At 42.0% G+C, this 22,500-nt stretch overlaps 1 protein-coding gene across 7 annotated transcripts in view; it reads right to left on the bottom strand.

Annotated features, from left to right (window-relative positions):
• FGFR1 (fibroblast growth factor receptor 1) overlaps window positions 1–22,500 on the bottom strand; it is a 147,255-nt gene that overhangs the window by 91,116 nt on the left and 33,639 nt on the right. For 6 of the 7 annotated variants that reach the window (XM_058194471.1, XM_058194473.1, XM_058194476.1 and 3 more), the window contains exon 2: window positions 14,856–15,058. In XM_058194471.1, coding sequence (XP_058050454.1) covers window positions 14,856–14,946 — 91 coding nt within the window. In that variant the 5' untranslated portion in view covers window positions 14,947–15,058. The remainder of the gene's footprint in view (window positions 1–14,855; window positions 15,059–22,500) is intronic. The other variant, XM_058194472.1, reaches the window with a different exon arrangement.

Raw genomic sequence — 22,500 nt, 5'->3', positions numbered from 1 at the left:
TAAGTGAGTTTTGCCTCACTTTAAGACCTTTTTTTGCCACAGTTGTTAAGTGAATCACTTAGTGGTTAATTTATTAATGGAGTTGTTCCCCACTGGCTTTGCTTGTCAGAGGTCGCAAAAAGTGGCCTTGCAACCATCATAAAAAACACGCGCAGTTGCCAAGCATCCAAATTCTGATCATGTGATATTGGGATGCTGTGTGAAAGTTGTGTGAAAAATGGTCCTGTCAGTCCCAAAAGTGCTTTTTCAGGAGGCAACTGGACTTTCTTCTTTTTTTTTCCTCTGAAGACATTTCGCTCTTCATCCGAGAAGCTTCTTCAGCTCTGACCGGATGGTGGGGAATGGAAGGATTTATATTCCTTGCAGACAGCTGTTCATTTGCATCCTTTTAGAGGGTGGTTGAAGCATTTGGAGGTTTACCTGTGTCTTCAGGGTCACCTGAGTGGTGCAAATGGTCCCTGTAGTCTCCATTCCCACCCGCCCACTCTGGAAATCCATTCCTATTCCCACAGCACTCAAAGGATGTTCATCCCAAATTGTACGGCTAAAAATCTGTAGAGATTCTCAGTCATCCAGGTCATGGTTGTCCCAAAAGTGGGTTTTTTTCAGGAGACAACTGGACTTTCTGGTTTTTTCTTTGAACACGTTTTGCTTCTCATCCAAGAAGTGGATGTGACTCAGGCTGTTAGACAGCCTGTTATTAAAACACACCTGCCTGCAATTACTGCAGGCTCGAGTCCCCCCAGGCCCAAGGTTGACTCAGCCTTCCATCCTTTATAAGGTAGGTAAAATGAGGACCCAGATTGTTGGGGGCAATAAGTTGACTTTGTATATAAATATACAAATAGGATGAAACTATTGCCTTACACAATGTAAGCCGCCCTGAGTCTTCGGAGAAGGGTGGGATATAAATGTAAATTAAAAAAAAAAAGCTTATTCAGTGCTGACCGGATGGTGGGGAATGGAAGGATTTATATTCCTTGCAGACAGCTGGTCATTTGCATCCTTTTAGAGGGTCGTTGAGGCTACTTGGAGGTTTACCTGTGTCCTCAGAGTCACATGAGTGGTGCAAATGGTTCCTGTAATCTGCAATTTTTTTCCTCTGGAAATCGATTCCTACTCCCACACCATTCAAAGGACGTTCATCCCAAATTGTAACGCTAAAAGTCTGTAGAGATTCTCAGTCATCCAGGTCATGGTTGTCCCAAAGGTGCTTTTTACAGGAGGCAACTGGACTTTCCTGGTTTTTTCTTTGGAGACGTTTCGCTTCTCAACCAAGAAACTGTAGACCTGAAGAAGCTTCCTGGATGAGAAGGGAAACATCTTCAAAAGAAAAAAAACAAGAAAGTCCTGAAAAAGCACCTTTGGGACAACCATGGCCTGGATGGCTGAGAATCTCTACATACGGTCATGTCACTTTTGAGAACGACCTATATTCTGAACCATCATCTTTTACAAACAGAGACAGGAGGGGGAAAAAAACACTCCTCATATAACACGTTCCATATTTCAATTCTTCCAGCAGAACAAACCCTCGGCAGTCAAACTGAGGAAAAATTATTAGGTTTTTTTCCCCCCCTCCTTTTCTTCTCTATTGCCTCGCAACTACAAAAAAAAATCAAAACAAAACTTGATATGGGAGACTCTTAATCCCTCCATTTTGGGAAGATTTTTATTTATGGTGACCTGTGTGTCTGTATGGTGGTCATTTCATCCTGTTTTTTTTTGGTTGATTTATTGTATGGAATTCTTTGTTTACTGTTAACGTTAGCGTAGTACAGATTGTTCTGCAGGCCTCTGAGCTGAAAAAAAAAATGCTGAACAAAAGCTGGGTTCATAGCAACACTGGAAAAAGAGAATTTGGTTTGGCAAGAATGGATTAGTTGAAAATAATTTACTATCATGAGTACTGCTTGATAGACATCACTATGTATCCGTAATAAAGACATTTCCAGATCTTTGGCATCCTTAAATTTCTCATATTAAACCAAAACAGCACAATGGATAGTTTCAATAATTTGTAGATATTAGAATTTTCTTAGGATATAGGTTTTTTTCCTTTACTGTATGATTTATATAACTATTTATGATATCGAGATAGGCATGATATATAAACGTTAGTTTACTAAACTGATAAAAAAAAAGGATCCAGAATTTTAAGTAGCTTGTATGATTTCAACTGACTAAAGCTTGCTTTAAAATTCGCTTTGAAGTCCTAACTCACTTTTCCATTTTATGTACGAGTTTCAATTCTGTTAAAAATAAATCTAAAATATGGTACATTTCTGTTCCCGGCTGGCAGGAGAGAAGGTATGAATGATCCTGGGCCAAACCTGGCATTTTCGTTTGTTGCCACTCATGCATGTAATCCTAAATTATAGTTTACTGTTACATGCATGTACTTGTCTCCTGATTTACTGTATACAATATCAGTTCATACCTAAGCAGTAGGTTTCCATGAAGTTTAATTACAGCATTTTAATTAAAGCACTGCTTCCACCTTTAGCAAACAGATGCTGAAAAAAATCAGTAAATGTTTATAATCTAAAAAGCCCAACTCCTTTGGGAAAATTGATTGATGGAGAAGGGGACAAAAAACAATTACAGATACTATCATAGGTCTTAGATAAGATACTATCATAGGTCATCATTACCACTGGAAGGCTGAGTCACCCTTGAGTCTGCTGAGATTCGAACTGCCAAATTTCAGGCAGCCGGCAGGCAGCAGAAGCAGCTTACAGTACTGCATTCTAACCACTGCGCCATCACAACTCTTAAAGAAGCTTCTTGAATGAGAAGCGAAATGCCTTCAAGGAAGAAGAAAAAAAAACCAAGAAAATCCAGTTGGCTTTTGGAAGAGTGCTGTCGGGACTCAGGTTCTTAAGGTTTGGAAATGGGACCAAGTCCTTTGGGTCTTGGAAAAAGTAAGCTTACGACCTTTAAAGCGCTCCATGGCTTAGGGCCTGGGTATCTACGGGACCGCCTGCTGTTACCGCATGCCTCCCACCGACCCGTACGCTCTCACAGAGAGGGACTTCTCAGGGTGCCATCCGCCAAACAATGTCGGCTGGCGGCCCCCTGGGGAAGGGCCTTCTCTGTGGGGGCTCCCACACTCTGGAATGAGCTTCCCCCAGGTTTACGCCAAATACCTGACCTTCGGACTTTCCGCCGCGAACTGAAGACACACCTTTTTATCCGCGCGGGGCTGGCTTGAATTGAATTTTAAATGTCAAATTTTTATTAATTTTAAATGGGTTTTTTTAGTGTATGGTAAATTTTTTAAATTTTTCAGGCTAATTTAAATAAGTTTTTTAAATTGCATTTTAAATTGTACTTTGTATTGTTTGTTTTATTTTGCCTGTACACCGCCCTGAGTCCTTCGGGAGAAGGGCGGTATAAAAATCAAATAAATAAATAAATAAATAAATAAAATAAAGCTTCACATTTAACTGCTGCTGCCTTTTGTGTAACACAATGTGTGGATGACTTTGAGGAAGAGATGCTGCCTACGAAACAATGAGATAAGAGAGGCAGGAGCCCCCACTGGCTTAAAAGTCAGGGGAAGAAACGTAGGAAGGACCCATCAATCAGTTGAAAGTGGTGACGGTGGGCAGTTTGTATTTTCAGGCCTGCAAGATTCTGTTCATATAACCTTACAACGAAGTGGAATTCATTCATCTAGCTGCCGTTTCCTGCCTGGGTTACCAGGCAGAGCTGACAAGTTCATTGTCCACTGTCAATATGCTGAGATTCTAATATAATATATTATGATAATTATACGAGGTTCCTTGAAGCAGGAGACACTAGGACCATGATGGCAAACCTTTGACGTTCCCGCATACCGGCCGGCGTGCCGGAAGTGGCACGCGAAACCATTCCGAGAGGTATGCATAGCCCTGCTGGCCTTTGCATGCGCGGGAGCAGCGATACCCAGAAGAGCGCTCCCGTGCGCGCGATGGCCAGTTGACCGCCGCACGTGTGATCACAGGAACGCGGAAGAGGAGCCAGCGAGGCCGCGCATTCTTCGCGGGATGGTTTCACATCCCGCTTCTGGTACGCGTGTCATGGGTTCGCCGACACTGCATTAGGACAAGCATTGATGCCATCATGCAGACTTCATCCTGAATTCCAATTTAGAAGGGAAAAAAAACAGTAGGTTCTTTACCTAAGCTATGCCCTGTCCACCTTCAGTTTTAGCATAGCAGCAGGATGCTATTTTAATAAGTAATCCTCAGGTTTTGGAAACGTCTCTAATGATTTGTGGGCGAGAATTACGAGAGATTTGGGAACATTAAGTTATCCAGGGACAAGACCCAGCAAAATCGGCTCCCTGGCACCGAGCAGCTTGCCAGGCTCCACACAGTCTCCGATTTCCAGTCGGATAGGATGTTGCCTTTCAGTTCAAATAATCATCTTTTAGCCAGCATTCCTTTTCTGTGTGTGTGGGGGGGCGGGCGGGGGGAGAGAAACAAAATAGTGAATATTTCTCAAATTATCTTTGACCAGGTCTTTGCGCAGCAATATTTGTACCTTGGAAAACTTTTGCAATAAAATCTCCAATTGCAAAAAAAAAAAAAAGGTTGTCTTTGCATGACTCATCTGAGGCTAATTTAACCAGTTGTCCCTAGATTAATTAATCAATCCAATTTTCTGTAAGTGTATTGCGTACCAAATCATCATAATGCCGCAAGATCCATTCAACTAAAAAAACAAAAAACACAGTTGGCTGTTCAGAATTCAGTGGATAGAAAGAACAGAAGTGGAATCTAAAACTATAAATCTTACCCCAAAACCCCACCACTCCTCCCAAGATCAGGTGACTTCCTTAATTTTTCAGTAATTGAAGGTTCTAAAAAAAGAGTTGCTGCCCTCCGAGAGACTGTAAGGGAGAGTACCACCTGCTCTCTGGAGTTAAAAGTGTACAGGTGTGTATCCATTGGTGGGATTCAAATAATTTAACAACCAGTTCTCTGCCTTAATGACCAGCTAGGTAGGCGTGGCTTGGTGGTCATGTGACCATGTGGGCGTGGTCAACTCAACATCACTTAGGTTGATGGGCGCTTCGCCTTAGCTGTTACAATGTACTAAGGGTTAACCAGAGAGGCAGTTTCTGTAAGCAAGGCAATAAAGATGAGGCTAGAAACACCACCAGAACATTTCCTTCCTGCCTTCCTTACAGGATTAGCCCTGTAAAGTGGGGGAAAAAAACAAAATAAGATTTCTTCCGCCAACCGGTTCTCCGAACTGCTTAGAAAGTTAACAACTGGTTCTCCCGAATAGGTATGAACTGGCTGAATCCAACCACTGTGTGTATCCAAAAAAACCCAGTACAGCTGCAATTCTGGGTTCAGTGTCATTTGAGGGCACTCCCAACATCTCTGGATGGGCTGAACAAATCAGGCAGAATGAATTTATAGGTAATTATATATAGTAAAACCTTGGTACTCATTGTTACAGTATTTTTCAGCGTATAACCTTAGTTTTGGGGAGGAAAATAAGAAAAAAGCTGATTGGCAGGTGGATCAGCCTCCCAGAATACTCCAGAATACCCCCAATCAGATGTTACCAGAAGTGAATTTTAGTGACAGGTTCCTTGGTTGTGAGCTTTGTGCCTTGCTTTTTTTTGCTTTTTCTTTTTCTGCCTCTGAAACTCTGTTTCAGAAAAAAAGTTTGCTTCTGCCTTTGAAAGCCTCCGAAACAGCTTCAGAAAAAAAGCCTCTGAAGCTCTGTTTGGGGGCTTCTTTTCTGAAGCTCAGTTTGGGGGCTTTTTTTCTGAAGCTCTGTTTCTGATGCTTTTTTCAGCCTCTGAAACCTCTGTTTGGGGCCTATATTCGGAGTATAAAAGGTGAGTCTTATACTCTGAAAAATACGGTAATTGGTTCTGGGACATATGTGCGAGGGGAACCTTTACCTTTACCTTAAAGATGACTTGTTTGAGGTGTGGTTTTGGAAAAAGCTCCTGCAGATTCAGCATGGGTAGCAATCCAGCAAATATTGGAAAATATAAAGCCAGTCATATTGCCGGAAGGCAAAACCCACAAAATTCCATCTTACTTATTTCAGCCACGTTATGCGATCAAACTTACATGAAAAGTTAATTATGCTTGGAACAGTCAGCGGTAAAAGGTGACACTATCAAAGTCCACGTCAGCCAGAGGATAGGTAAAGGTAAAAGTTCCCCTCACACATATGTGCTAGTCGTTCCCAACTCTAGGGGGCGGTGCTCATCTCCATTTCAAAGCCGAAGAGCCAGCGCTGTCCGAAGACGTCTCCGTGGTCATGTGGCCGGCATGACTCAACACCAAAGCTGCACAGAACGCTGTTCCCTTCCCACCGAAGGTGGTCCCTATTTTTCTACCTGCATTTTTTACGTGCTTTTGAACTGCTAGGTTGGCAGAAGCTGAGACCTAACGGGAGCTCACCCCGTTAGGCGGCACTAGGGATTCGAACTGCTGAACTGCCGACCTTTCTGATCGACAAGCTCAGCGTCTTAGCCACTGCGTCCCTTAGCCAGAGGATAAAATAACTCAAAGGAAGCTGTAAAGATGGGAAAAATAGGGAGAGAAAAATATGTCCATAGAATTGGGGACATCAGACACGATTGAACGGATGGCACCATCATCTTCATCACAGTCCACAGACAGCCAAAAGATTGTCATGCACTTATGACTGTATGACTGTAACCTTGTTGCTGGTATCCTCACAATTTATATTGATTGTTTCCTAATATGATTTGATTGCTTACTTGTACCCTATGACTATCATTAAGTGTTGTACCTTATGATTCTTGATGAAGGTATCTTTTCTTTTTATGTACACTGAGAGCCTATGCACCAAGACAAATTCCTTGTGTGTCCAATCACACTTGGCCAATAAAGAATTCTATTCTATTGGCCTGCACAGATTCTTAATAACGCCTTAAACAAAATTCTCAGCAGAGATGGAGGAAACCTTACCTAGCTAATTGGCTCATTCATTTTCACCTTGATAAGATGCATTCTTTTCTTTTTAAAAAAAACAACACACCTGCATTCCCTCTTCCTCCTCACTCCCCCCCCTCCTTCCGTAATTTGGGCAAAAGTTAGCAATCAATCTTTCCGCAAATTGGATTTTTCAAGCTTAAATCGGTCCTGTTGTCGCTCAGGAGTTATTTTTAATGGGGGTGGGGGTGGGTGGGAGAGACTACGGCAGTGAGTAGGGGGTCTCTCCTTTGTTTGTAAGGCTGGAGCCTGGGGGACGGGGAAGAAATACTTTTGCTTTCCCCCCCCACCCAGGAAAAGGAGTTGTAAAAACATGCCCCAGCTGCTACGCATGACCTTTGACCTCCCGGTTGTTCAGTAACTGCTTTCTTCTCTTTGCATTTCCAATCTCTCCCGGACCACTGCCTAGTAATTAATCACAGCATCAAACAAATCGGCCAGTCACCGATGCTCTCTGGTCCCTTAGCCCCTTTATAGACACTCCTCAGCTGAGCCAAATTCTTCCCATCCTTAGATTTCATGTGCTGTGGCTCAGTTTGCAAAATACCCAAACCAAACAGCCATGCATACTCGACACAAAAATCTGCCTAAGACAGACTGAAAAATAAATCTCTGCCCTTGGTTGTTGTTTTTTTTGCATTTAATTTATTCTTTCCTTTTGTCGTATTTCTTACAGCCGCCCATCTCCGAAAAATCTGGCTCAGGGTGGTACACAATAAAAAGGTTCCATGAAATAAACAAAACCAATTCTACCATCAAAAAGCATCTGTGTTGCTACTGAAGAGCGTGGTGAGGTGGGCTAGAGGTGAAGCTCTCGCCTCACAATCAGGAAGCTGTGAGTTCGATCCTAGGTAGAGGCAGATATTTCTCTCTCTGGGCATTTATCTGCTGAACAAAACTCCGCATTGGCGACAGGAAGGGCATCTGGCCAGTAAACACTCAGCTCCATTCCGTTGCCCAGACTCCACCACGCAAGGGATTACGGCAGGGGTAGTCAACCTTTTTATACCTACTGCTCACTTTTGTATCTCTGTTAGTAGTAAAATTTTCTAACCGTCCACCGGTTCCACAGTAATGCGCCGTGTATCGTCATCTGCGCATGCCTCTCGCGCATCGTGGATTGGGTTTGGGTGGGGGCACCGGCTACCAGCTCTGCTTGTCTGTTACAGCTGGGTGGTGTGGGGGGAGATGCGCGAGCTATTCTGGGACGAGGCTCTTTTCTTTGCGGTCACATTATAGCGCCATTTAGTTTCACTTACGTAACGTGAACTAAACTTACGCGCGGGCGATACAAATAGTATATTTTCAGAAATTTAAATTGTCACGGGGAATTTTATGAAAACTTAATGAAAATGTTTTTAAATAATGCTATGAAATTTTTTTAAAAAGTCAATTAAATAAAAAAAAAAAGGAAAGTGCTTCAGTATCGGACAAAACCCCTACTGCCCACCATGAAGGCTGGAACGCCCACTAGTGGGGGGTAGGGACCAGGTTGACTACCACTGGATTATGGGGTAATTGAAGGATAATGATGGATGAGTTTTGGTATTGAAAAGACTAGGAGAGAGGATTCAATATTAACAGACAATGTGGCCACCACTATTTCCTTTAGATCCTTGTTAGCTTGTTGGCACAAGCATGTATTGATGGAACATCTAAAAGGATTTCAAGGCTGGGACTTATCCACAGTCTCTTTATTTAGCTACTAATAAGACATTAGCAGATTTGACACAGCAACAAAACCAGGTTGAACCTAACTATGGCTTGTTGACAGTACCACATTTGGCAGAACAGATGCAACATGCTAACTCAAATCAAATGGGGCGTATTATGGCCCCATGCAGCTCCCCAACAATAAAAAAAATTACGGATCTCAGGTGTTGTACCGCTCGCTTTGGTTATGGAATTATTTCAAACTATGTTTTGACCTCAAAAAGCTGACAAGCGGGTTTGTTATGGCTTTCCTGAGCCAATCATGATCTATTTTCCAGTTTTAAAAGTCCCACAAGGTTTGATGGAAAGAATCAACCAGACTGCTGACATCATCCGATAGAGGTGTTCAGATCCCAGAGACTGATTTTGGGGCGATATCTACAGATTGGGTCTATATCAATATTTCTCAACCTTTGAGCTCTTTATGACGTGTGGACTTCAACGCCCAGAATTCTCCAGCCAGCCATGAAGAGAATTCTGGGAGTTGAAGTCTCTGAAAACTTCAAGGTTGAGAAACATCCTTGGTGTTCTCTGAGCTTAGTTGGACTGAGTCCAGAGCTTTGTGAATGCCAAGAACCAACAACAGCCACCTCTGAGGTATATATACTTTGTACTGGAAAAAAAAATATAGCCTGATGTGTAAACACTTTAAAAACATTTTTTTTTCCTAACCTGTCTCAGAAATCCAAGCACTATCTAGGCACACTCAAGTCACCTGTAAAAGCAAAGTCACTTACGGGGTGCTAAGAATATAACAATAAATCAATGCAGTTAAAAAATAACCCTATTACAAGAGAATATACTCAGGTTCAAGAATCCAGCTTAGTACTGGCGCAGCACAGAAGGAGCTGAGCCTCCCTTTCAGTCAACCTGTGATTGAGATATGGGGAAAATAATAATTGCAGTTCTGTTCGGTTTCTAACCTTTGGGCTAATTTCTTTATCAAGCTACGTTAATGGATGGAAACTTGTTAAAAGATATCACAATTTCCTGACAATTTATCAATGGGATAACTTGCCTCCCGGAGTTGTGGCTGCTCCATCACCCGAGGTTTTCAAAAACAGATTGGACAACTATTTGGACAACTATTTGCCTTGAACAGGGGTCTTGACTAGAAGACCTCCGAGATCCCTTCTAGCCTGATAATTCTATGTTCTCTGTTATGTTTCCCCAGAGGATCAGCGTGGAAATTTTCACACACTTCTGTAGTCATGTTTTCACCATTTAAGAGAGCCAGATTGGTGGAACGGTTAAGGCACTGGGCTAGAAGCTGAGAATTCTAGCTCCACATTAGGCACAAAGCCAGATGGGTAATCTTGGGCCTGTCATTTTATCTCTGCTCTAAGAAAAAAAGGCACTTCTGAAACCTTGTCAAAAAAACCTAAGGAACTTGCCAAGCTGTCACTAGGAGCTGATTCTGATTCAAAGACACAAAACGACAACAACAAAAGAAAGCAAACCCCAAACTTCTGTTCTGTGCACTCCGAGCTATTAACTATACTCTGAAAGTATAAATTACAGTTTAACCAGGGGTGAAATCCAGCAGGTTCTGGAGAACCGGTAGCGGAAATTTTTTATTTTTATTATTGCATTTGTATACCGCCCTTCTCCCGAAGGACTCAGGGCGGTTAACAGCCAATTAAAAATACAATAAATACACATTAAAAACAGACTAAAAATTTATATAAATAGTGGCCAAAATATTAAAAAACTAAATAATACAAAAAACTAAAACCCCATTTAAAATTACTTAATCAGGCTAGCCCAGCTCGATGAAATAAAAGAGTCTTCAGCTCACGGCGGAAGGTCCGAAGGTCGGGGAGTTGGCGAAGCCCCGGAGGCAGCTCGTTCCAGAGGGCAGGAGCCCCCACAGAGAAGGCCCCTACCCCTGGGGGTCGCCAGTTGACATTGTTTCACCGATGGCACCTTGGGGTGGCCTGTGGGAGTGCACAGGTCGATGGGAGGCTGTTTGTGGCAGTAGGCGGTCCAGTAATTTTGAGCAGTTTGGAGAACCGGCAGCGGAAATTTTGAGCAGTTCAGAGAACTGGCAAATACCACCTCTGGCTGGCCCCAGAATGTGGTGGGAATGGGGATTTTGCAATATCCTTCCCCCAGGAGTGGGGAGGAAATGGGGGAAGGAAGGATATTGCAAAACCTCCATTCCCACCCCACTCTGGGGCCAGCCAGAGGTGGCATTTGCCGGTTCTCCGAACTACTCAAAATTTCCGCAACCGGTTCTCCAGAACCTGTCGGAACCTGCTGAATGGCACCCCTGGTGCACAGATGTTAAAATCTGAGATCGCGGAACATTATCACAGGCTGTAATAAATTGTGGTTGGGCACTTATGTCAAGCTGAGTCAGGGTCTAATGAATTAAAGCACCAGCCACATTCTGTTAGCTCTGCTGGAGGCAAAATTGCAAAGCAGCTAATTTGCCATTTCCATAAAGCTGAAGGTTAACCACAGGAGGTGTCGAAGCTCAGCTTTTAGGAATGGAGCATGCAAGTCTTTTCCCCCTGCCTCTCTGTATTGTTAGTGCTCACATCCTGAAACCTACCTAAATAGGTCCATCACAGAGTGATGCTAAATGGAGAGAACTTTTGTACCCACGATCCAATTAAGATTAGGGGGTTTTTTTGTGTGTGTGTGTGGAATGACAGTGTTTTCCTTTTCCTTCTCTAACTGAAATAAGGAAAGGCGCCCATTCAGATATCCCTCTGGGATTGCGCAATCCATCCCGGAAAAAGCAAAACGATTTTCGTTACCTCCTGTAATTAAAATATTAGCAGGATCCAGTCTGAGTCGGTCACCAGGACCAAGGGTTTATTCTTCCAAGCTTTGGGGCTCCGCTGGAACCTATCCTCAAGGAACTTCTTGTTCTGACCTAGGCTTCCCAAGAGCATGAAGCAAACTCCTTGTCCTGACAAAAACCTCTTTTTATTAAGTGACTGTGAATTCCTCTCGTTCACATCCAGCAAAGTCTTTCCATGGAGAATTTACAGTCACAGACCTTATCTGGCTTGGAAAACTGCCAGGATGATATCTTCAAAACTTGGCAAGAAGTCCCTGAGAGTCAAGAACCAATTAAGCAAACTAATTGTCTCCTGCAAACTCCATTCCCCTTTCGCTCCGCTTTATTACCTATGGGAGGGGCCATTCACCGTCCACCTGTTGCTTTACTCCTGAGTCGACCCTTGTTCCTTAGCTGTTCCCTTCTCCTAGCAGCTCTACACATGCGCACACTGGGAACAGGTTCCAGCTGTTCTTCTGCCCCACTAATGTCCGATTCCAAAGGCAGCTGACAACTGTCAGACGGCCCTGGCCCCCTCTCTGCATCCGATGCAGAGCACTCATCAGAGCCTTCCCCAGACTCCAGGACTGGCCCATGTTCCTCCCCAGTCTCCTCACTGTCTGAGTCTGCCACCAGCTCTGCTGGCCGCTGGAAGCCACAACACTTTTCTCTTTGTCCAAAATAATGTGCGCCGTTCTCTTCTGCGTGTTTTATTTATATGGATTTCTGACTGTGAGTAGCTTTTAGGTGTTGATTAGGGTGTAGATGGCTGCATCCTGCAACATTATCCTGGGACAGTTATATTTACCTTCATTCCCGTAAAATATTAGCCCACAAATTGTATTGTGATCCTGGAAACTAACTGTTGCACATTTAGCAAAATGTCAACTTTTCATAAGGGAGTGGTTGATACAAGAAATGGGACAAACCTTCATCTTAAACTTCATTCTCTTAGTTATCTTTCATTAACTGCTGTTCTGCTGTAGCTTTCCTATTTCTTTTCCCACTTTCTGAACACTGCTTACCAATCCAGGGTAGATTACGCTTTGGAAAGCATTAACAGATTGCTTTGGATGATAAGGAGCTCCGCAATTAATCTTTCAAAGTCTGCCTTTTTGTTTTGATAAGCTAATGTGGAATGCTGCCTGGGGCTCAAACATGCTTTCAAGATCCTGAGGTTCGTTTTTTTAATTTTTTGCAGTTGCCATGAGAAAAATGTCCTTTTGCAGGTTGGCGGAAGAATGCTGCAGTCAAAAAGGACTGGATAAATATTGAGACAGGCTTTGTATGCTTCAAATAATAAAAAATAATGCAGATGTGCAAGATGGTTCCACATCAGGGTGATATCTTTGAAGTACAAATAAAAAAAACTAGTTCCCTATCCTTGTTGGATCAAAAGAACAGTAACTTTTGGCTTGCTTCTGATCTAGCCACTGGCTTCAACTATTTCAATATTCAATATTTATTCTAGTTCATAATTTGCAGCTTTAACCTTCTTCTGGCACCTTGGAATAATTCTCTCTTGTATACACTAACAACATCCATCTGTTGCCAGCTTCCAACATAAAATCTTACAGAATCTTGCCCGGGAAGAAAAGCAACCATTCCAAACCATAAATGGGACATACAGGGGGCAAGGCCATAAGGGAAAATTGAGTTGGGTGTTTTGTGGATCAGTAGGTTGTGAGAATGAGTGGCATGGCGGCCTAGCGTTAAAGTTAATCGCCTCCCGTTCAAAAGGTTGAGAGTTTAATCCTAGGTAGCGGCAGATATTTCTCTCTTCTCGCAAAGAAAAAAAATATCTGCTGCGAACTCCATGTGGCATCAGGAAGGGCATCCAGCCAGTAAATGCTCAGCTCCATCCAGTCACCCCAACTCTACCCCAAATTACTTAAGTCAGGGGTGTCCAAACTCGGGAACCTTTAAGACTTGTGGACTTCAACTTCCAGAGTTCCTCAGCCAGCTTTGCTCTGGGAGTTGTCTCAAGTCTTAAAGTTGCCAATTTTGGACACCCCTGACTAAAGGGATGAGAATTGTAAAAGGGGAGTAGATTGTGAGAATGTAGCCATTGTCTTAGCATGCTACATGAATCAGGCCATCACCAAGAGCCCGGGTTATTTGTTTGGATATGGCATTGTATGGATATGTCTTTATTAATTGTGCCAGTGCATTGGGATGTATAATTCTGGTGATTCATACACTGTAAACTGGGTTTGTATTGGATTTACATGTTGTATGGACACAACTAACATGGCTTGTATGTCATAGCAACTTAGCCCATTGCCTGAATTGAGACAGTCATGGTCTATTGAATAAGACAAGATTAAACGAGCTGTCAGGTGTGAAAGACCAGGTCCACTAACTTTAAGCCTAACCTGTATACTGCACGAGTCAAAAAGAGGGCTGTGAAAATAGCTACAGACCCCTCACATCCTGGACATAAACTATTTCAACTCCTACCCTCAAAACGATGCTACAGAGCACTGCACACCAGAACAACTAGACACAAGGACAGTTTTTTTCCTGAATGCCATCACTCTGCTAAACAAATAATTCCCTCAACACTGTCAAACTATTCTCTAAGTCTGCACTACTATTAATCTTCTCATCGTTCCCATCACCCATTTTCTTCCACTTATGACTGTATGATTGTAACTTTGTTGCTTGTATCCTTACGATTTATATTGATATTGTTTCCTGATTGCTTATTTGTACCCTATGACTATCATTAAGTGTTGTACCTTATGATTCTTGATGAACGTATCTTTTCTTTTATGTACACTGAGAGCCTATGCACCAAGACAAATTCCTTGTGTGTCCAATCACACTTGGCCAATAAAAAATTCTTGTTCTGTTCTGTTCTGTTCTGTTCTGTTCTATTCTATTCTATTCTATTCTATTCTATTCTATTCTATTCTATTCCATTCCATTCTATTCTATTCTCATTATTTTTGATACCTCTCTCCCTAACCCTCTTTCTTCAGTTCGGAGATTTGCAAATACTGCAAAACCAGGTTGCCTTGTATATCTGACATGGCCAATCCTGCACAGGTCGAAACAGCCAGTAGAGAACACAAAGTGGAAACCAGCTTTCTGCCAAGTTTCATGAACGAAGTAGAGAAAGAGATCTCTCCCCCCACCCATCCTCTCTGGTGAATAAAATACCTTGGACTGATATACTACAACACACACCCCATAAAATATTTTTCCTGCTGAGAAATTACGACAGTTCCATGCAGTTCTTCTGGGAATATGTTTGGCAGAAAACTAATTCTGGTAAGATTCTTCCCGTTAGCCAACATCACGGTTGTAGAACACATAAGAATGGAAACAAAACCAACGAACGCAAATAAGGCAGACGCTGCTCCTACCTTGCTCTGGCAGGGTTTGCGCTGGTCTTGCAGTGGACAGTGTGGCTATGACCAGCACAGCCCCCAAAATAAGACACTTCCACGTAAACATCCCACTTCTCCAGCTACTGGTCAGCCACAGAGTTCTCAGAATCCATGAGGGCTTGGATGTTTGCTAGTCAACACGAAGTTGTTTCCTTCTTCCTTAAATGTCTTCAGCTACTCTAAAGAGGAGGAGAAGAGGGGAAAGAGAAAAATAAGTTAAATGCACCAGAAATTTCCAAAAATAAAATCAAATCAAAATCAAAATGTAGTACTTCCAATATTTCAATTAAGGCCCCCAAATTTAAGATCCTTTTTGTCGGAAGTCTTGGGAGCTTTATTACTTGAGACTTTCAAGAAGGGTCGGCGGGGGTGGGTGGGGGTGGGAGTTGGACTAGATGACCTAAAAGGTCCCTTCCAACTCTGTTAATCTGAATCTGAATCCTGTGTGTTGTTACGGATTAACAGAAGTTTTGTAGGCACAGCAGTATTCATATAGTCCTTGACTTACAATCATCAAGACCAAGAACAATAGCTCAAGACCTATTTATTCATCCGTGCGGGACTGGCTTCGTGATTTTTAAATTTTTAAATTTTATATTTTTTAGAGAGTTTAATTTTAATAGAATATTGTTTTATATCTCAGCCCATATATAATAAGTTTTTTAATTGTTGTTTTAATTGTATATTGTTCTATTTTTATTATGGCTGTGAACCGCCCTAAGTCCTTCGGGAGAAGGGCGGTATAAAAATCTAATAAATAAATAAATAAAATAAATAAATTTGTTTAACAACCATTCCAAGTGACAATGGCGCTAAAAATGTTTGACTTATGACCGCTGCAGCATCCTTGCAATCCAGTGGTGGGTTTCAAAAATGTTTACTACCAGTTCTTTGGGCGTGGCTTGGTGGGCGTGGCATGGCTTGGTGGGCGTAGCAGGGGGAGGATACTGTAAAATCTCCATTCCCTCCCCACTCTAGGAGAAGGATACTGTAAAATCTCCCCACTCCAGGAGAAGCATACTGTAAAATCTCCATTCCCTCCTCACTCCAGGGGAAGGTTACTGCAAAATCCCCATTTCCTCCCAATCAGCTGGGACTCAGGAGGCAGAGTATAGATTGGGGCAGAGCCAGTCAGATGTGGTATTTACCGGTTCTCCGAACTACTTAAAATTCCCGCTACCGGTTCTCCAGAACTGGTCAGAACCTGCTGAAACCCACCTCTGCTGCAATCACATGATCAAATTCAGATACTTGGCCACAAATAGGTATTTGCAACAGCTGTAGCTTCCTAACGTCAAGCGTTCACATTTTCGACCTTCTCAGCCAACTTCTGACAAGCAATGAACAAAGCCAGATTTCCTTAAAAACGTTATGATTTGCTTAACAACAACAAAAAGGTTGCAAAAGGTTGTAAAATCGGACACAATTCACTTAACAACTGCCTTGCCTAGCAAAGAAAATTTTGGTCCCAATATTGGTTATAATTTGAGGACAACCTACATATTCAATTGCAGAATTAAAACTAAACAGCAGTCCCAATCCAAACTAAGCAATATTTCCAACACACAAACACACATCAATGCATACACACCAAATAAATGCATATACTACAACTACATGTTATAAGACGTTTTATCTGTTTGAACAGATAGACAGCTTAAACCAGTGTCTTTGCATCTGGTTTGCATCTCACAAAACATGCCAATTAATTGAAAATAGGAACCCAAAAGTGCAAAAATGTTCCTATTTTAAATGTCTACAGAGATTCTCCATCATCGGTTGTCCCAAGGGTCCTTTTTTCCTTTCTCCCCCTGCCCAAGTTTTTAATTTTATATTATTTATATATATCTTGAGTCTGTCATCTGCACCTCTATAACTGTCTGGTTTAGTTCTGTAACCCAGCAAGACAGACAGACTTCAAAGGATCATTAGAACTGCAGAAAAAACAGTGGCTACCAACCTGCCTTCCATTGAGGACCTGTATACTGCACAAGTCAAAAAGAGGGCTGTGAAAATATTGACAGACCCCTCACATCCTGGATATAAATTGTTTCAACTTCTGCCCTCAAAACAACACTGTAGAGCACTGCACACCAGAACAAATAGACACAAGAACAGTTTTTTCCCCCGAACACCATCATTCTGTTAAACAAATAATTCCCTCAACACTGTCAAACTATTCACTAAGTCTGCACTATTATTAATCTTCTCATCATTCCCATCACCAATCTCTTTCCACTTATGACTGTATGACTTTGTTGCTTGTATCCTTATGATTTACATTGATATTGTTTCCTGATTGCTTATTTGTACCCTATGACTATCATTAAGTGTTTTACCTTATGATTCTTGATGAAGGTATCTTTTCTTTTATGTACATTGAGAGCATATGCACCAAGACAAATTCTTTGTGTGTCCAATCACACTTGGCCAATATAAATTCTATTCTATTCTATTCTATTCTATTCTATTCTATTCTATTCTATTCTATTCTATTCTATTCTATTCAATGTGTGAATAGTACGATACCTGGGTATCATACATTTTAATACAAATAGGCATAATATTATTACTCATAGTTATTACATTTCATTTTCATTGTTTTATATTGTTTGAACCTAATACTACTTAATACTACAGCCTTTCAATTTCTAAACCTTTCTTATTATTGCATATATCTTGTTATATTAATATATATATATATACTATTATTCCCCTCTTATTTCTATCTCTATTTTAACTTTTTTTCATGTTACCGTATTATTCAAAGACATTTCTTTTCTATCTTCCATCTTTCACCTGCTTTGTTATTCATATTTCCCTTATTTAGCTCTTCACATCCATTTATATTAAAATTTCTTCATTCTTTCATTGTTCAGTGTTTCAATGTACACTTCTAGTACCTATCACAATCATTTAAACATATACAGCACATCTATTCATGTTCTTTCCAATCAGTGTAATTCTATTATTAATACACATGCTTGCATTAAAATATATTCTTTCATTATCTAATCACCCATTGTTTAATTTTATCATTTCACTGCTACTCGTAATATTTTTTATTCGTGTTTAATAATGCCATCATTCAATCTCTAATTTCAAAAGGCAACTGGACTTTCTTTTTTTCTTTTTTTTTATTAAAAAGTTTTACCACAGTTTTAACAAATAATTACCCTCCAACTCCCTCCTCCCTCCCACTCCCACCCTCCCTCCCCACTTCACCCAACCACACCCCCCCCGACTTCCCAGAGTAAATACAGGGTATAGCATTTACCAATCATAAGCTAAAATACGCTAATTATTCATAAACTCCCATCCCTCCCCTAGAACCATAACTCCCTTATTTCATATAAAAAAAAGATTTTTTAAAAAAGGGAATACTGTATACAAATACAATTGTTACTTTCTAGTCATTCATATGCTATTTGATACTTTTTAGTCTGATATTTGTTTTGAATATATTCTATCCATCTTTTCCATTCCATTATATATCTTTCTTGTGAATAGTCTTTCAGATATGCTGAAATTTTTGCCATTTCTGCTAAGTTCGTTACTTTTAGTGTCCATTCTTCTATAGTAGGCAGTTGTTCCTTCTTCCAGTATTGTGCCACCAGTAGTCTGGCTCCTGATATTAAGTTTAAAATTAATTTAGTCTCTATTGATGTACAGTCCGTAGTTATGCCCAATAAAAACAATTGTGGGGTAAATTTTATCTTCTTCTTCAAAATATTTTGCATAACCCACCAAATTTTAATCCAAAATGCTTTGATTTTTTTCAGACTTTCTTTTTTTCTTGAAGACATTTCACTTCTCATGCAAGAAGCTTCTTCAGTTCTTCTTCTCTTGGATGAGAAGCAACAAGAGAAAAAGGAAATCCAGTTGCCTTGGGCCTCTGGCGGCTCAACAGATTAATGCAGTCTCTTATTAACAGCAGCTGCTTGCAGTTACTGCAGGTTCAAGTCCCACCAGGCCCAAGGTTGACTCAGCCTTCCATCCTTTATAAGGTAGGTAAAATGAGGACCCAGATTGTTGGGGGCAATAAGTTGACTTTGTATATAATATACAAATGGATGAAGACTATTGCTTGACATAGTGTAAGCCTCCCTGAGTCTTCGGAGAAGGGCCGGATATAAATACAAATAAAAAAAGCACCTTTGGGATAACCAATGACAAAGAATCTTCATAGACATTTTTATCACCCTCTGTGTTCATGGTGGGAACTCAAAGGGTTATTGCTTGCATGTGGAATGTTAAACCATGGCCTGGTTTAATGATTCTTCCAAGTATGGAAGTCATCTGCCGGGCAAAGTATTACCCTGAGCAGAAGTTGCAAATAAAATTGAGGAGCAACCTGCCAAAACAGGGACTTGCAAGATCAAAATTTGCCCTTTATTTTCACAACTTTTAACCTACCAAGAACCTGTTAACAATTCACTGAGGAATTAAGACACCTGATCATATACTATCTATCTATCTATCTATCTATCTATCTATCTATCTATCTATCTATCTATCTATCTATCTATCTATCTATCTATCTATTCATCCATCCATCCATCCATCCATCCATCTATAAAAGGTAAAGGTAAAGGTTCCCCTCGCACATATGTGCTAGTCATTCCCGACTCTAGGGGGCGGTGCTTATCTCCGTTTCAAAGCTGAAGAGCCAGTGCTGTCCGAAAACGTCTCCGTGGTCATGTGGCCGGCATGACTCAATGCCAAAGGCTCACAGAACGCTGTTCCCTTCCCACCAAAAGTTGTCCCTATTTTTATACTTGCATTTTTTATGTGCTTTTGAACTGCTAGGTTGGCAGAAGTTGGGACAAGTCACAGGAGCTCACCCCGTTACACGGCACTAGGGATTCGAACCGCTACCAACCTTTCAATCAACAAGCTCAGCGTCTTAGCCACTGAGCCACCGCGTGTCCCCCCCCTCTCTCTATATATACACACACATAGATACATATACATAAAGGGAAGTGCTTCTTCACTTAGTATAAAAGATACTATTGCTTGTGCCATGTTGGTAGCTCTGAGAGGACATTACCGTTTCCCTGAAAATAAAGACATCCTGATAATAAGCCCAATCAGGCTTTTGAGTGCATGCGCTAAAATAACCCCCCCAAAAAAATAAGCCCTCCCAAATATAAGCCCTCCCTGAAAATACTTAAAAGCATGAGCAGCCGGTCCCTGCCATTTCCTCTGGTTAGGGTTAGAGAGACAGAGCTGGAAATCAGGTAAGATGGCAAGAGGAACCCCGTCTTCCACCACGTGCCCCAAAATAATAAGACCTCCCTGAAAATAAGGCCAAGCGCTTATTCCAGAGTTCAAAAAAATATAAGACAGGGTTTTATTTTCGAGGAAACACGGTAGTTTCATCCGCTTCACAATGCCCTGCGTGTCTCTTTGCATCATTTGAGTGGCTTCCAAAACTCACAAAACTTTGCTAGAAGAAAATGCTTCAATAATACAATAAAACAGCTGTCCAGAAAAAGGCAAGAGATAAGATTAACCAACAGTTAGAATCATGCCTGTATCTTAAAAAAATAATCGCGATCCTTTAGGAAATAACTGGATGGATGGATGGATGGATGGATGAATAGAAGGAAGGAAGGAAGGAAGGAAGGAAGGAAGGAAGGAAGGAAGGGGAAGGAAGGAAGGAAGGAAGGAAGGAAGGAAGGAAGGAAGGAAGGAAAGAAGGAAGGAAGGAAGGAAGGAAGGGGAAGGAAGGAAGTGGAAGGAAGGAAGGAAGGAAGGAAGGAGGGAAGGAAGGAGGGAAGGAAAGAAAGAAGGAAAGAAGGAAGGAACGAAGGAAGGAAGGAAGGAAGGGGACCCTATATCCAACCCTATAATTCTATGTTCTATGGAAAATGGAAAAGCAAACAGCGAGATCCCGAGTAACACATTTAGAGCCTAGTCTTCATAGTTAGGTCAACTATTTCAAAAATGTGTTGTTCAGGCTCTCGCTGTTGTTTTCTGGCCTTCACGTCTGTTGCCAGTTTTGTTTAAGTGCCCGGCTTTGTTCCATGGCACCAGGGCTTTTGATAAGCAAGTGGAATTTGATCCAGTGAGCCAAGAACGACTGAAAAGCTGTCAGTATTTTTTTCAAAAGTGATCACTCCGGCTCCAAATGGTTTTGTTTATCCACATACCGCTCGAGAGGAGCCAAATTAGGAGAAGGGGGTTGTTTTGCTCCCATGCCCCTTTCCTTAAAGAAAGCTGGGCAGTGGGAGAAAAGAAAAGAAGAGAACGTAGAATAATTGTGTTGGAAGGGACCTTGAAGGTCCTCTAGCCCAGGGGTCTCCAACTTTGGTCCCTTTAAGACTTGTGGACTTCAACTCCCAGAGTCCCTCAGCCAGCAAAGCCAGCCAGCAAAAGGACCAAGGTTGGAGACTCCGTCTCTAGCCCAACACCCCCTGCCCATGGCAGAAAACTCTATACCACTCCAGACAAATGGCTGTCCAGTCTCTTCTTGAAAACCTCCCGTGATGGAGCAACTCACAACTTCTGAAGGCAAAACTGTTCCACTGTTTAATTGTTCTAACTCTCAGGAAGGTTCTCTTTATGTCTAAGTTGCTTCTCTCCTTGATTAGTTTCCACCCATTGCTTCTTGTCCTGCCTTCAGGTGCACTGGAGAATAAATCAACTCCTTTTCTGTGACAGTTCCCCCCCCCCCAGTATTGAAAGACAGCTATCATGTCACCATTAGTCCTTCTCTTCATTGGACTACACATACTGTACCTAGTTCCCTCAACCGTTCATCATGTTTTAGCCCAGGGGTGTCCAAACTTGAAGAGTTGGGGATGTCAACTCTCAGAATTCCCCAGCCAGCATGAGCTCTAAATATGAGCAAGTTGCTGGCTGGGGAATTCTGGGAGTTGAAGTCCACCACTCTTCAAGGGGCCAAGTTTGGGCATCCCTGTTTTCGCCTCCAGTCCCTTTATCATCTTTGTTGCTCCTCTCTGTAATCTTTCGAGGGCCGTGATGGCGAATCTTTGGCACGCGTGCCACAGGTGGCACGTGGACCCATATCAGTGGGCATGTGAGCGTTCCCTTAGCTGAGCTTCAGTGTGCATGTGCATGCTGGCCAGCTGAGTTTTGGGCCCACCGGAAGTCAGGAAACAGGCCGTTTCCGGCCTCTGGAGGGCCTCCGGGAGGGTGGAGAAGGCCGTTTTTGCCCTCCCCAGACTCCTAGAAAGTCTCTGGAGCCTGGGGAGGCTGAAAAACGGACCTAGCGGGCCCACCATGCCATCATGTGCGCATGCATGGGAGGGCAGGGCACATTGAATTATGGGTGTGGGCACGCGCGTGTGTGACACCCCCCCCCCGCCGCACTCCCTCTGCTTTTGGCATGCGATAGCAAAAAGTTTAGCCATCACTGTTCTAGGGTCTCAACACCTTTTTTATATTGTGGTGACCAGAACTGGACGCAGCATTTCAAGTGTGCTCTCACCAGTCAAAGCATAAAGCGGTGCTCGAGAAAGCCGAAGGAAAACTGTAATGGTTTGAAACTGGCTGCAGCCCCTGAATTTTTCTTCCCTGAGACACCTCAAAGTTGGTTCTTTGAAAAGTCACGGGGAAGCCCATCCTGGTTTCATCTGAGTGCCAGCTTCATGGT

Source organism: Ahaetulla prasina, chromosome 9 (genome assembly GCF_028640845.1).
Source record: "Ahaetulla prasina isolate Xishuangbanna chromosome 9, ASM2864084v1, whole genome shotgun sequence".
Taxonomy (NCBI): domain Eukaryota; kingdom Metazoa; phylum Chordata; class Lepidosauria; order Squamata; family Colubridae; genus Ahaetulla; species Ahaetulla prasina.
This window is presented reverse-complemented; position numbering and strand designations above follow the sequence as displayed.